This window comes from Scardinius erythrophthalmus (genome assembly GCF_964197995.2).
Source record: "Scardinius erythrophthalmus genome assembly, chromosome: 8".
NCBI lineage: Eukaryota > Metazoa > Chordata > Actinopteri > Cypriniformes > Leuciscidae > Scardinius > Scardinius erythrophthalmus.
In genome coordinates, this window is record NC_138228.1 from 6,183,316 (window position 1) to 6,199,258 (window position 15,943).

General features: G+C 39.1%; 2 protein-coding genes across 3 annotated transcripts; both read left to right on the forward strand.

Annotated features, from left to right (window-relative positions):
- Positions 1–79: 79 nt before the first annotated feature.
- On the forward strand, positions 80–14,307 carry LOC308694294 (uncharacterized protein). 2 transcript variants are annotated; one of them, XM_081371761.1, is made up of 12 exons: positions 80–476; positions 4,465–5,169; positions 7,084–7,143; positions 7,218–7,270; positions 7,356–7,500; positions 7,636–7,997; positions 9,281–9,509; positions 9,932–10,049; positions 11,416–11,527; positions 11,675–11,786; positions 12,682–12,794; positions 13,883–14,307. In XM_081371761.1, exons 1-12 carry the CDS (start codon positions 456–458, stop codon positions 13,941–13,943), a joined length of 2,091 nt encoding a protein of 696 aa, XP_081227887.1. In that variant the 5' UTR covers positions 80–455; the 3' UTR covers positions 13,944–14,307. The 2 variants fall into 2 exon arrangements, with proteins under 2 accessions (XP_081227887.1, XP_081227886.1); XM_081371760.1 differs by having other exon boundaries at positions 219–904.
- A 622-nt stretch (positions 14,308–14,929) lies between these two features.
- On the forward strand, positions 14,930–15,769 carry ch25hl1.1 (cholesterol 25-hydroxylase like 1, tandem duplicate 1; the record flags this gene model as incomplete). Its single annotated transcript, XM_081372712.1, has 1 exon — positions 14,930–15,769. One exon carries the CDS (start codon positions 14,930–14,932, stop codon positions 15,767–15,769), a length of 840 nt encoding a protein of 279 aa, XP_081228838.1.
- Positions 15,770–15,943: the final 174 nt, after the last annotated feature.

Consider the following 15,943-nt stretch of genomic DNA (forward strand, 5'->3'; position numbering starts at 1 on the left):
TTCTCACTGTCATTATTCCGATGGTAATTATTTAATTATGATGTCGGTAAGGTGCAGCAATCGTGCCGTTTCTACACTCAGGGCAGGCGATGATGCTATTACGGGTATAAAAGCCGCTTTCTTCTATGAGAGAGCAACATGCGCAACGAAAAAGGAGAAAATTGTACAGTTCACAAAGAAAAAGGAAATAAATGTGAATGGTCACGCATCAGACCCACACATCAGCAGTCGAGAGACAGCAGCCAGTCTGGAACAGAGGAGCAAACCGCCCCCATTCATCCACAAAACTGCTCCTTTAAAGCAAGAGAGAGAGCGCTAGGCGTCCCTGTCGCTATTTCCTGTAATGTAGGACCGTTTTTATCATCCAGAGGACCAGCCACATACATAGCCAGAAAGAGAAACGCCGCTTGCTTTTCCAGAACGGTGCCGAAGTAGATGACGGTGTCACGTGGTACATGTTACTTTCTTCCGCGCTGGTCAGTTTGGACGAATCACAGTCGCTTTTGATTACATACTAAATCTTCTTTTACAAATCATTGCTGGAGCCGATTTTTAATTTAGCAATGATATTATTTCAGGTACCAGTAAACAGATTCAAACGATTAGCCTTTTTAGTGTGAAAATGTCTCCAGTAATGCAAAAAAAAGTCTCGAGATTTGAATGCGCATCAATGGACGGTTATATTTTTTGAGCCAGCAAAGCGTCCCCTGGAGGAAGATAGCGTTTTGTTTCTTTTTTTTTCATCTAACACATGCCTCTTAATCTTAGAAACCCATGTGTTTATGCTAACGTAAACGTAAACGACACAGAGAGACAGCAATAAACACTGAGGGATTGGACAGTTTACATTGACTTCAAGGTGGTATCCGATTCAATGGAGTCAGAAAGTGCGGGTGTGGTGCAGGTTAGTGGCAAATCTGTTAGGTAACATTCACGACAAATGTTCACCAGTAATTTTGACCACTGCTATAAATAATAACAGTATCGCCAACATAAGTAATCCTAAACAACATGGTATTTTTAACAGCCAAACTTTCAGTTTAGCAGCACTTCCTGATCCCAAAGTGCGTGTTAGCAGTGTTCGATTCCTCAGTAAGTGAATCGTAAATTGAATCTTTTCAAAGAACCAGATGAATAGGTTCATTTTGAATATCAACATTGTATTAATAAAACAGAATTAACACAGCTAATAAAAGTGTAAATCAGTATCAACATGAACATTAGTGATAGGAGAAATAAGCTTTGCGAAATTCTGAATGAAATGAACCAGTTGATTCGCTAAATGATTCAGTGTTTCGAAGCACTCGGCTCAAAACAGAACCTCTTGCGGCACTTGCTGGTCAAAACGGTGTAAATTCACCGAAAACTCTGCTCAAACATGTAATTACACCTTTTCCAAACCTATTGCAAATGTTTACATGAAATTGTAATCTATTAAATGTTATTTACGTAGTACTATTAACCCTGTATATATATTTAAATGGAACAGGTCATTGAACCTGTTGGACATATATATGTATGTATATGTAGGCTATATGTACGTATATATATGTGTGTGTATATATATATGGTCCATATAGGAGAATTTGTAGCTCATACTGGAGGTGGAGGAGGAGGGACACTCATTCAGAGGCCCAAACTGAGCAAAAAATGACAATTTGATGCTTATTTATATGGCCTAAAAGTTAGATGAAATTCTGATAACTTTTAATGTAAATTAGTTATAAGTATAGCAGACTACTTACATAAAATGCACATAAATATCAGTTTGTCACTCTATATCTCCCAATAACATGTCTTAGTAAGATGATATTTAAATGCTTAGTTTTATGATCAGAGCTCTGTAGTTTTAGTTGTGGATGTCAAAACATAAAATGCAATTCAATTATGATTCATAGATGTACAAAAAGGGTTAGGGTTGGAGCTAAGCTCTGCAGGAAAGTGGACATCGAGGGCCAGAGTCAAGAACCCCTGGTCTAGAGCATTTTAAAGAACTATTGAATGAAGTATAACCAGTTCACTGAATGAACTGTTCGAAGGAGCCAATTTGCTGAAAGGGATTGGCAAATTAAAATTAGAAGTTATTAAATATTCTCCTTTTTGTATTATAGATGCATAAGTATTATGCATTGATTGAACCAAAAGATTCGTAAATGTTTAGAAGTTTAATGAAGCAGTGTTACGAAAGTGCCCATAACAAATGCACATACATAAGGCTTTATTAGATATACAATTGTCTTCTATTGTCGATGGTCCCGTGAAATTCCAATAGCATAGATTCCTATTGAAATGATTAGATTTCGCCTCTGAAAAATTGTAGAACAGTGCTAAAGGTGTGGTCACATCAGCAAAATTACATGGACATAAAAAAGTGACTTGTCAAAAAGTGTAGCAATGCATGAACTGCTGCCACTTTCAAACCAAGCAGTTTTCTGTTGATCAACGAAGCGAATTCACATGACCAACATGAGCGAAATCTGCTTCGGGACATTTTTCACCTCACGTGTGTTTGATTAGGGTTGGAGCTAAGCTCTGCAGGAAAGTGGACCTCGATGGCCAGAGTCGAGAACCCCTGGTCTAGAGCATTTTAAAAGAACTATTGAATCAGTATAACCAGTTCACTGAATGAACTGTTCGAAGGAGCCACTTTGCTGAAATGTTAAATGATTACAAAATACCTTTCTGTTTACTCTAATTGCCATTTATTGGCTGAACTCTATTTGACCAGAATTATCGAATCATGTAATTTGGTCATTAGTTTATACTCCGTTAGGATCACAACTTGAATTTAAAAAAATGCTGTATCACGCAGCTAAATCTGCAGTTCAGTTATATCTTTGTTGTTATATAAAAGATATTTTAAAGGCACACTATGCAGTTTCCGTCTTTCTCAAACAGTGACCCCTAGAGTCGCTGTGGAGTACTTGTATTTAACGTTACTTCAGTAAATACCACTCACGCAGAGCCGTCTCTGCACTCTTCCGGCCGCGCTTTCTTTGTTTTCTCCGTCGACTCTGCCATGATTCACGTCTGAAATGCGTGCAGTGTCTTCCATAGAGGCTGCTTCATATGCTGTTGATGTATGTGACGTCGTGCCGTAAAGCAAGTCGTGATTCTCGCGAGATTCTTGCTTTGCTATCGGGATGATTCACCCTACTATGAGTTTGTTTACCATCGAAAGGATTTCGAAGCTGTTATATTAAAGTCGACATGAAATCAAAATTTACTTTGTTAGCGCGTATTACTAGTCTTGTGGTGAACAATTAATCCGTGCAAGTTAATACACAGAAAAAAATTGTTTGCCGTGGTAATCTTTAATCAAAATCTGAAAATTTACTTCCGGTCTGGAATGGCGTTCCTTTTCTGATGACGTCAGTTTGATGGTTTGGGTTGAAAACGCTTAACCACTCGCCTCAAACCGTTAGTCTGCATGAGCGAGAGATGGAGAGGAGGAGCGCTAAAGTAAAACCCTGCCCTCTGTTCAATATTCCGTTTCACTTGGAAATACGTCACAACACTGGAGAAAAGTTGTTTGCAACTTCCGGTTCATGGGGACTTTAAGGTACAAATCTTGCATAGTGCTTTTTTTAAGGTCCCGTTGCATGCGATTCCATGTTTCAAACTTTAGTTAGTGTGTAATGTTGCTGTTAGAGTATAAAAAATATCTGTAAAATTATAAAGCTCAAAGTTCAATGCCAAGCGAGATATTTTATTTAACAGAAGTTGACTACAAAAAACGGCTCGATTGGACTACACCCCTCTACATCCTGCATTAGTGACATCACCAGAACCGTTTCTTGACTAACCTCCGCCCACAGGAATGCTCCCTCAACTCTACTGGCTACTTGCGCACTTCTTATAACTTAGCCTACTGTGTTTACTCAGCTCTTACGGTGATTTTCTGAAGTAAAACTGACGCTTCATCTTTTGTGTGATGTACAATAAACTTTATTATACTCATCAGTACATGTTTGATCATCATTCAGACAGCAGACTTGTAGGCTATTAATAAATAATGGATACATAGCCTACAAGCAGATGACAAATACGTTATAATAACCGTAATTAAACTACTAAACCATACCTGTTTCATCTCTATACAGCAATCTGACTCTGTAGGCATTATTGTCCGACTCGAAATGAACGCCGTTACTGAGAGTTTCTGATATTATCATCATTCCGTGAGATGAATTTTTCCTGACAGACTGAGCACGAGCTCATGAAGCTCCGCCCCCTGTGTCGTCCAGCAGCACCTCATTTGCATTTAAAGGGGACACACTGAAACGGCTCGTTTTTCTGAGCCCCAAAAAATGTCAATTTAAACATGCTGTAAAAAATGATCTGTTGGGTATTTTGAGCTCAAACTTCACATACACACTCTGGGGACATCAGAGACTTATTTTACATCTTTTGAAAAGGGGCATAGAACGGGACCTTTAATGTTGTTTTATTTGTGTTTCACAGTCATTGGTTCCTGAGGATGAACCAGCTCCTTCTGTGTCGGTTGAAACTGAAAAGGACGACTCAAGCCACGATACTGAGATTAGCAGTAAGGAGACTTCACAGAAGGCCGGTCAGGTGCAGCAACTGTGCCGTTTCTACTCTCAGGGCAGGCAATGCTATTACGGGAAAAGGTGCCGCTTTCTTCATCAGAGAGCTGCAGGTCCATTGAAAGAAGGAGAGAATGGTACGGCTCACAAGGGGAAAGAAGGAAACGTGGATGGTCACGCATCAGACAAACAACAGCAGTCGAGCGAAAACAGCCAATCTAGTACAAAGAAGCATCCGCCTCCATCCGGCCACAAAAGTGCTCCTGTGAAGCAGGAGAGACCCAGGCGTCCCTGCCGCTACTTTCTGTCTGGGTTTTGTGCAATGGAGGATCAGTGTCGCTTCTTGCATCCACAGCAGCTTCCGCCCGTGAAGGACCAGCCTCACGGCCCGAGAGAGAGGAGCAACTTCAGGCCTTCCGCTCCAGCCCCACGACCAGCTAAAAGTCATGAGCAGGTCAAACTGGCTGATCTTACTGAAGAGGTCTGCAAGCAGCTGAGAGCCACTGAGATCGCTCAGCTGACGAAGAGATTTCCGAAAGACAATCTCATCGTGCAGGAGCGAGAAGATGGACAGCTGACCTACTACAGAGTCACGGTTCAAGCCACGGACCCAGACTGGGTAAACACTTATTGTATTGAACATAAAGTGAATTAAAGTGCCCCTATAATGCTATTTTAAGGTTCCTAATTTTGTTACGGAGGTCTCTTACAATAGGGTGACCATACGTCCTCTTTAACCAGGACATGTCTGGCCAGGATTTCGAGACTGCCCAAAATGTCCGGGATTCGGCTTTTGCTTTCTACAGTCACCATTCATTATGTTTACATTATTACATTATTTGACACTGACACGTACGTGCCAGCTTTGCAGGACATGCATTCTGCTTCACACGGATCCCGACCGAGACGAAAACACAGGAATTTTCTTAGCAATGCTAAATGCATCAACCGATCACTTATTTAGCATTCATGTAAACACTACATTCAGATTCACCAATCGGAATTAATTCAGTCCTATTGAATCGAAAGGTGTGCATGTAAACAAAATGAATGGCGACGTTAGAAAGCAAAATCCAAATCCCGGATATTTTGGGCGATCTCGAAATCCCGGCCGGACATGTCCTGGAAAAAGAGGACGTATGGTCACCCTAGGTTTACAAGCATCCAAGGTAAAAAAACACTTTAATTTTCTCATAATATACATTTCAGCATCACCTCTTTTCTCACAATGTCAGAAACAGTTCAATAAAGGATTCAGTCTCTCTAAACCCCTCCTTTCAGAGAGACTACTCTGCTCTGATTGGTCAGATGGCCAGGTCGGTGGATTTGCTTTCGCATCGCAGACAACAGCATCTTCTCGACATGTCGACAGTGCAAACCAAACTCTTCCAGGCCTCAGTTTCAATTACAGTGTTTGAGGGCGGGTCAAAGTAGACATTTGCGAGCAGGCATTATACTGTAAGCAAATTAGTTAGAGACTCACCTAGGTTCGAGCAGGAAGTAAGGCTGGAATTACTGACGACCCGTTTCAGGCAGTTCAGAATCTGTTCTTCATTTAGAACGCAGTAACTTCATTTATCGAACACTTTCAGCATACAACTTTGCAGACCTTTTGCATTCACAAACAGTTACACACTACGTGAAACGTAATATCCGAAAAAGCATAATAGGGGCAATTTAAAGTATAGAGCATACGTAATGAGAAGCAGAACCAAAGAGCAACCATGTGCCTAATGGCAAAGTCCAAGTTAGTGTAATAGAATGGGAATATGGGAACACTGAAGTATTGAAGTATAACCTTAATAGCGGTATCATACAGCTGATTGTGCAAAACTTAACGAAAGAAGATCAAGAATGGATTACTTTCGTATTATGCTTGTTTGCATAACTAATTGAGACGTATTGAATGTTACATAAGTCTAAATGGATTTTTATAAGGTCTTTCAAACAATGTAGGTGTTTTATATAGCCTAATCGTTTTAAAGTCCGCAGGAAAGTCGGTAATTTTTTTTTTAATGTTATTGAAAGAAGTCTGCATTTAATTTATAAAAAATTCATAAAAACAGTAATTTTGTGAAATATTATTAAAATTTAAAATAACTTTTCTATTTTAATTGATTTTAAAATGTGATTTATTCCTGTGATCAAAGCTGAATTTTCACATGTCCTTCAGAAATCATTCTAATATGCTTATTTGGTGCTCAAGAAACATGTCTTATTATTATCAATGTTGAAAACAGTAGTGCTGCTTTTTCAGGATTCTTTAATAAAGTTGAAAAGATCAGCTTTTATTTGAAATAGCAATGTTTATAACATTATAATTTTTTTTACTGCCATTTTTGATCTATTTAATACACATCCTAGCTGAACATTATTATTTTCAAAAGAAAAATCTTACTAATTATAAACTTATTATATATTTATATTATGTATGTATGTATGTTTATATAATTGTATTGCAAAATCTTATAGCTGGCATGCTAGACACAGTTACGGATAAAGCTACACTGATAATGTCTGTTATTATTTGCAGCCATATGATCTTAACGAAGTGGACATCATGGTCAGCTTTCCTGAGAGTTACCCTCAAGAGGTGTGCATCTTTGAAATCTTTCAAATTTTATGTTAAAATGTATGTTTTTGCTAATAAAAGCTAACGTATCATAGGTTTTCACTGTGGATGTCCCTGAGGACCAGGAATTACAATCACTTATGGGGAGGTGAGAAGAACTGTTTATATTTCACACACTGTGCATTCAAATATAAACTGATATCAACTATTTATTTAAATGTGTGTGAATGCAGACATGTGCAGAAGGCCTCAGAGGAATGGCTGAGGGCTAAACATGCCACTAATCAGCTGATGGGTAGAGTCGAGCTGCTCTTCAGGCCATACTTGCGCTGGCTGGACCGTAGTATGGAGAAACTCTTCACTGAGGGGGCCAGACAGGTGAGACTCGCACTCGCCTGGGAATATATATAACAGCCAATCAGATTACAGCTGAGATGTGTCTTCCAGTTATGCATCAGACTGTCAGTGAACAGACTCAGGTCTACTATTAATAACTCAAATCTCTCTTCTCAGTTGAAAAAAGACGTTGACCTAGAGAGGGCTGGAATACAGTTTGTTCCCTATGAGCAGCTCAAGGTCACAGTTTTTAAGAACACATCCAAGAAATCGGACACTCCTGAGCGTGTAGTGTCACTCACAGTGGCTTCAGGGGAGGAGGAGGAAGAACATGATGAAGCTGGAGTAGAGGAGGAAGAGGAGGAGGAGGATGAAACTGCTCTTGGTATTGATGGGGAGGAAGGCGGACACCAGGTGGAGAACATAAAAACAAGAGACAGACGAAGAGGTACTGAGATCAAACTGCTGGGTCTGATACTGGGAGAACAAACAGCTACTGTGGCGGCCAGTCGGATCTCAGTGTCCCTGAAGTGCAACAGGTGAATTTCAATCCTTTTTCAAACCAAACTAAAACATTTCATTTCAGTTTTCAGATGTTAATAAGAGATCAGAACTCGAACCTTTTTTTATACCTGGTATTTACATCTTCAATGATCCTATCACAACAAGTGGTCGAGACGGATGTTTGCACCAGGTTTTAAGGCCCGTTCACACTAAGGACGACAACTATAAAGTTTTAATAATTGTTCTAATTCTATTGGAATTTTATATTTAGGAGCATTTAAGGCCCATTCACACCATATATACTATATACTATACTATAGTTTAGTATATATGAATAGTTCAGATGCAAAAGCCTCTAAGTGCCATTTGAAATTTTCTTCTAGAATGATCATTTTTATCAAGCTGGTACATTTAAGTTTAGTAATTTCACTTAAATGACAATGAATAGGTAATTTTCATTGCCATTTAAGTGAAAATACTGAATTTAAATATACAAGTTTGATAAAAAATGATCATTCTAGAAGAAAATTTCAAATGGCACTTAGAGGCTTTTGCATCTGAACTCTTCATATACTATAGTTATATAGTGTATATACTGTACTATTATAGTATAGTAGTATATTTACTATACAATAACATATACATATACTATAACGATAACTAAATAAGTGTCCACACCAGCGGACGATATTGTTCTTTTTATTCTAAGCATGCTGCAGTTATGTCGTCCGCTGCTTTAAATGCTCGAGCTCTGGCGGATTCTGATTGGCTGTCATTGTTTTTATCGTTCATCAGCTGAAAAAAAATCATTCTGAAAGTAAAGTTCGTCAGCTCTTGAGTCTATGGCAGCCCGTAGAACCGTAGAAGATGGTGGACAGTCTGAACATTAATCACAACAAATTTGGAGTCTCTAACTCATTCCCTCTAGCGCCACCAACTGTCTAAATTTGCACTCACTTTTGAACCGTAAAGGCTAGGAACAAAAATATTTTTTTCTCCGATTCATGGCTATTTTCTGTTTGAATTTCTGCTAATTTGAATTGGTCAGCTGTTTTTAATTTTGTCGTAAAATGCTGTATTTTTTCAAACTCATTAGCATATCATTACGATACTCGGTATGTGTCATCGGCACCATGCCCTGAATATACTCAAAAAGTATAATGTTTAGAAATACACCTATATTTAGAGCTGTCCATTTATGATCGCCAAGGTCTGATGTCAATACCAGTTGCAAGCATGGCCTCTTATTTCTTTAAACAATTGATCACAAACTGCCATCAGGCATGAGCGTAAAATATCCATGTTTTGCTTTTTGTAGGTGTAAAGTGGACTCTGACCTGACCCTGACGGGGCGTCTGCCCTGTGCTGCTCAGTGTGAGAAATGTGGAGCAGATATCAGGGTGACCTTCAGACCTACTATGATGCACCACTACAGTGATGTTTTGGGCTATATGGACATAAAAGCAGCTGTTCCTGTAGACCTGGTACTGCAGGACTCCGAGTTCAGTGTTGGATGCCTTAACTGCAACAAGGAGGACACGGTTCAGGTCTGCAAAGATTCAGGTTCAACATTCAGGTTGATTGGGATACCACTTTAAATGCTGACTGCTGTGTGTATGTGTATGTGTATATATATATATACACTCTCACACACACACTACTGATTAAAAGTTTGAAGGCAGTAAGATTTTTTTTATTTAAATAAATTAAGAAAATTTTGTTTTTTATAAATTAATTCTGCAAGAATGCATTAACCCGATCAATTTTTTTCTTCAAATAAATTATTTTGAACTTTCTGTTGATCAAAGAATCCTGAAAAAAATTAGGATGTTTCTTGAGCACCAAATCAGCATATTAGAATGATTATATTATTATTCAGATATGATTATAATTCAGCTTTTATGATATATTAAAATGCACTAATAATAAATTATTTGCATTTTATTTACTTTTTTTCCTTCTCTTCTAGAATCTGACCTATGGGCAAAACTGGGAACAAAACTGCCAACATTGTCATACCAAACTCAGGATTTTTGTGGAAGCGACACGCTTTCATTTCATTCAGCCAGAGACCAGAAATCAGACAGGTCTGAACCTTGTCCTATATCCTCACTGATTCTGTACAGTTCTTGTTTCTTATGCTTTGATATTCTGTCAAGAATTAGTCTCGTGCAAGGGATTATTTAACACCGGCACCTGGTGTTCCACTAAAGCTTATCCAGGTTAAAGGGATAGTTCACCCAAAAATAAAAATTCTGTCATTGTTTACTCGCTTGTTGTTCCAAACCTGTATAAATGTCTTTGTTCTGCTGAACACAAAGGAAGATATTTGTAAGAATGTTTGTTACCAAGCAGATCCTGGGCCCCATTGACTACCATAGTATTTTTTTCCTACACCTGTACCTGTAAACAGTGTTCGAATTATACCGTGAGCTTCGGGGGGTACAGCTATTTCGACTGGTGATGTCACTCTCCATTTTATATAGGCTTACACACATGAGAACCACTAATCTATATGCAAAATTCCCTGAATATTAGTGCAGATTCCCTCTTGTTAAGACATTAAGAATGAAATTGCACAAAATGATAAATCGCCTCATTAAACCTCTCCCCGTGTCAGTATATCTATGGAACTCCTGCTACGGCGTGTGATTGTAGGCCTAATGTTTTTAAGTGATGGCCACTGAGTGGAATGGAGACCTCCGGTTAAACCATAGCGATCTTGCTACTCAATGTTTTTCAAAGGTTGGCTATCACTATGTTACAAAGGCAGTGCAATATTAGACAAATGTATGGCCACCGCTTGTAAACCCATTCGTATATCAGGCATTTGCAGCCTACACTGTAGTATTTATGTCCACCATATACAGTTCTGAAAGCCTGTTTAGATGACGAGCTGCTCATAACATTTACCACAAAGCACAACACATGATGATATACATGGCAGTCAAAACCATAGGCAGAGATTAAAGTTGATTCAGCCACTAACCCGGTACGTACGTTTTGACAGCTAGTGAAGTGATATCAAAGAACCATAGCAAAGAACACAGTCTGAACGTACCAGAGAAATGGTACAGCCCAATGGGGAGTGAGGGTTTGAAAATCGTATTTCATTAGATTATTTCCTGAATTGTTGGTTTGTGATGGTAATACTGCATTTAAATACATACAATTTTGGATAGGCTAACATGATATTTTATTAAAAAAAAATTCAGTACCCCGCAAGCTATTACTTTCATCCCTTTTGGGAGGGTCCAAGTCTCATCTAGGGGGGTCGGACCCCCCTAATACCCCCCGTAATTCGAACTATGGCTATAAAAATCCTAAGGTGTTTCTCAAATTATTGGTTAATTGGTGTGTTTTCTGATGCCCTTTGGTTGAGGAGATTCCAGACTCTCTTTGTAAATTGCATTGAGCGTAAAGCAGCATATAAATAAAACTATTATTTTACAGGTGCAGCTTCTCAATACACTCGACGCTACAGAGACCCTGCAGTTCAGCAAGGGAAACCCCTACCTGAAAAAGGCGCCTGCAAGCATTTCAAACAAAGTCACCGGTGGCTAAGGTAACTGTTGACAACAGCGTCTGGGTCTGTAAGAGGTTTATTCTGTCGCAGAAAACTTTGTGTACCGCCAGGTCCTCTTGTTTGACCTATAAAATGCCCTTGGCTCGTATTTAGGAGCCGTCTTGCATTAATGGTCTCTCCTGCCAGATTTCCATGCTGTGGTCGGGCGTACCCATGTGATGCCTGCCATGATGAAGATCAGGACCATCTGATGGAGCTGGCCAACAGAATGATCTGTGGTTATTGTGCCAAAGAGCAGGTCAGCAGCAGGTCATGCCGACAGGATGAGGATTATTTTCACCTCAATCCCCCCTAACCTAAATATTACATTGAAATTAGAGACAAACTAGGCAGGCTGCCCGTTTAAACCTTTTGGCTTTTGGAAATATTATAACACTGCAGGCGCAACAGAGGATTTGACCCACATTTTGTCAAAAACACGACATTTGTTCTTAAAGGATGAATGGGTTGAAAACAGTGAGTCTCATCTAGCTTTTCTTCTGGTCCCAGATTTTCCACTGGGCATCAAATGATGACAGTACTAAAATGTCTTTAGAAATCTATTAATATTACCATGAACTGCTTGGAACCAACAATAGGCTAAATTATTAAAGTAACATAGACTGAGTAGGAAAATGTATCATTTTGGCTTTAAATGTTTTGAATTTAGGTGTTTTAATGGATCGGCACAAACTGTTTATCCTCGCTACATGTGAACCAGAAGTTGTGACCGACTTTACCTCAGTTTTGTGACGTATTTTGCGAGTGAAATGGAATATTGAATGAGAATGGCTTGTTTTTTCCCACTGGAAATTTATTGGATCTAGAAAAGTGGGTGTTTCATTCAGCTCGCTGTCAAAGTAATTTTCATTGTAGTATATTTCTCATAATTTTTGAGAATGGATTTGCACCTAAATATTGTAGAGTTTGTCTAGACACATGTCCGTTGACGTCATAACTAAACTAACTGTTCAACAAAATTCTACGGTATATTATCTATAGCTTTTCTCTTATTTTTCTATGCAGAAATGATACTTTTTTCCCTGCTGTCTACAACTGTGGCCCATTTTTTGGGTCTCTACCCAACAGTTGAGAACCACTGGTGTATAATATACTTAAGATTTTTGACTTCTTGTTTTGTTTTCTCCTTCTAGCCGTACGGCAACGGTAAGCCATGTGTTGGTTGCGGAGGTATGATGACAAGAGGCGCTTTCACAAGCCACTGGGAGGGCGGACAGGGCTGTAGAAACAAGGCTAAGATGAGCAGGTATGTGTCATATAAATCCTGTGGCAATGAAATACAGCATACTGTAATATTTCCCTTCCGCCTACTGTATGTTGCAACTTGCCAGTGATTAACTTAGAACTAATAGTTGTTGACAAGCCTAGAACATGGTTTATTTTTAAAGGGGTCGTATGATGCTTTTTAATGTTTTCCTTTTCATTTAGTGTGTAATGTGTCTGTTTGTGCTTGTATATGATTTGTAAAGTCACAGAGCTCATAGTCTCCCACAAAGGAGGATTTATTATATCTAACAGAGAACACTGATCCAAACCTGCCTAAAACACCTCGATCGAAGCCCAGATGTTACTTTCTCAAACGTCTACATCACATAGTGAAATATTAGAATAATGCCAAAAGTGTACGCAAAGAGAGAAGGCGAGGTTTCAGTGAAGTGTAGTGTTGTCATGTTACAGTGTTTGGATGCAAAAACGAAACCGCTTTGTTTAGCCTCCTGAAAAAATGAATGAAATTACGAATCAGCGGTAAAGATTTATTTATAAAGCTGTTCTTGAGCAGTACAACCCAGAAGTTTACTTGTTTACAGTGACCAGCTTCTCTACCAAAGTCTACTTGCCACCATTCTGCTCAAGTAATGCTTGCAAAGTTGGTTCCAGTCGATCGGTTTGATCATCCGGTAAAATCAACGACATTATCAACTGTGTGTTTACAATTGCTTAAAGCCTTGTAAACTGAAGTTTGCAAATATAGTTCAATTTCAAACACATGCTTGAGGTGTTTGGCCAATCAGAGCACTCTGAGCTTTTCAGAAGCAAGGGCTTTGTAGAAATCAGCGCGTTTCAGACGGACTGGGAATTGAGGGGCTATAATAATGTACAGTATGTAAAAAAAAAAAAGTTTTGGAACATTAAAGCATGTTAACCTATTATATTACACCCAGTAGTCACCCAATAAAATTAAAATAGCATCATATGACCCTTAAAAGCAAATGTAAACTGTTGGTGACCCATGTGCTCTAAACGAATTGGACATGAGTCATGACTTGATCATGAACGTGCTTTTGTCTCTGAACTGCATATGAACCTTTGTTGCTATCTTATTTTTCTATACAGGAATGACCGGCACAAATACACCAACACACGTAAAACGGTGCCAAGGAAAAAAAGTGAATAATGATACCAAAGGATCTTATTTTCAGCCAATCAGATGATTCATGGCCAGGTCTTTAATCAAGTCATTTATGAGACATTTTTAGACATTTCAGATGATTTCACAAAATTGTTTTCTTGCAGTTTTTGTAGAAATAAATAACCATATTATGTACATAAATGTACTCGCACTTTTGGCTTTAGATTGCTTAAGAATATCTGAAATAATGCTCAAATAATGAGTCATGAAAACTTTTTCATTTTAATGCAAGCACTAAAATTCAAATTATGGAGACTTGTATCCAAAATGTAGTAGTTGAATAAGCAAATTATGGACTGCAAAATATTTCTGTGCATTTTCTATGATTTCAATGCAAATAAAATTATGTAAAAAAAAAAAAAAAAGAAATCTGGTTGTTGTTATTATTAATTGAGAATATATAATTTCATTCAACAATGAATATATTTTTGATTATAAGTTTACACAATCCTTGCAGAATCTGCAAAATATTAATAATTTAAAAATATATGAGAGGGATCACAAACATTGTTTTTTATTTAGTACTGCAATGAATAAGCTATTTCACAAAACATCTTCAGTCCACAACACGAATCACCCAGTTCAAAAGTTTTGACACCCTTGATTCTTTTGGATTGGATGATTGGTGTATACTGTTATGATTTTGTCTTCTGGATAGCAGAAGGTCCTTGCTAGCTTTCAGTAATAATTACATTAAAATGTCTATTTAAAGATCAATAACCCAGACTTTAAAGAGAGAGAGAGACTGGTGTATTTGAGAAAGCTTTTCTTTTGTGCCAGGAATTGAAGGAAGTAATCCTGCATAACATTAGTTCATAAATTTTGGGAACTTTTGGTTGGGGGGGGGTATTGGCTGAGAGAAAGTACCTTATCATGGATTTACCGGAGTTCCAAGTCTGGCTCAGCCGTATAAATAAGGCTGGGTTATTCCCCATCAGCATTCACTGGCCATTGCTCAATCCAGCAGCAGGATGTGGAACATCAGTGAAGTCGCTCTTCAACTCCCAACTTCCACAGCTTCAAACCGTCTCCTCCAGCCCCTGTGGGACTACCTGTATCACCAGCACTACAGCCAGGTCTCATCTCCGTTCTTCCCAGTGCTGCTCGCCTTCTCCAGCTACTTCATCTTCTGCGCCCCCTTCGCGCTCCTGGACGTCCTAGGTGAGAAAGCTCCCCTTTTCAAGTACAAGATCCAAAAGGAGCGGCGTCCCACCGTCGGCATGATGCTGAGGACTCTGGGGACGGCGGTGTACAATCATCTGGTGTTCGTTCTACCGGCTGTGTTGATCACCAATGTGGCGATGCCGGCGCCTCCACTTCCAGCAGTTGCTCCGACAGTATGGGAGCTGTTCTCAGGCGGGTTGGGCGTTTTGCTCGTCTTCGACGCCCAGTACTTCCTCTGGCACATGGTGCACCACAAAAACGCTCACCTGTACAGATTAATCCATGCCATCCATCATGATTACATCTCGCCGTTCTCCTGGTCCACCCAGCACCTGAGCGGCGTGGAGCTGATGACGGTGGGCTTCTGGAGCAACCTCGATCCCATCCTGCTCAAGTGCCATCCTCTGACCGTGTGGACCATCACTGTTTTCAGCATTTGGATGTCTGTGGAAGACCATATCGGCTACGACCTGCCATATTCTCCGAGCCACCTGGTTCCTTTTGGGCTTCTTGGAGGGGCGATGGCCCATGACATGCATCACCAGAAACCCAGCAGCAACTTTGCACCTTTCTTTAGTCACTGGGACAGACTTTTCGGCACTGCCGTAACAGTGAAACGGACTCATAAAAGCGATAAAGAACAGTAGACGGCTTAATCAGTTTTAAACCTTTAATCAGTGTAAATATAAAGCATTTTAATACATTTTTATGTAATATTATAAATCTTGTATATTTTCTGTCTGCATTCTATATGGTTGAAATGAATAAAGAAAATGTTTGTATATATTCTTGTGCATATCTTGCAGAGAGGTTGGGGATCA

Bases quoted from the DNA above. Each gene is read 5' to 3' on its own strand.
- LOC308694294 (XM_081371760.1), top strand. From the start codon at position 875: ATGGAGTCAGAAAGTGCGGGTGTGGTGCAG. The intron at 7,144-7,217 runs GTGTGCATCTTT...AACGTATCATAG, and splicing joins CTGAGAGTTACCCTCAAGAG to GTTTTCACTGTGGATGTCCC. The intron at 9,510-9,931 runs GTCTGCAAAGAT...CTTCTCTTCTAG, and splicing joins ACAAGGAGGACACGGTTCAG to AATCTGACCTATGGGCAAAA.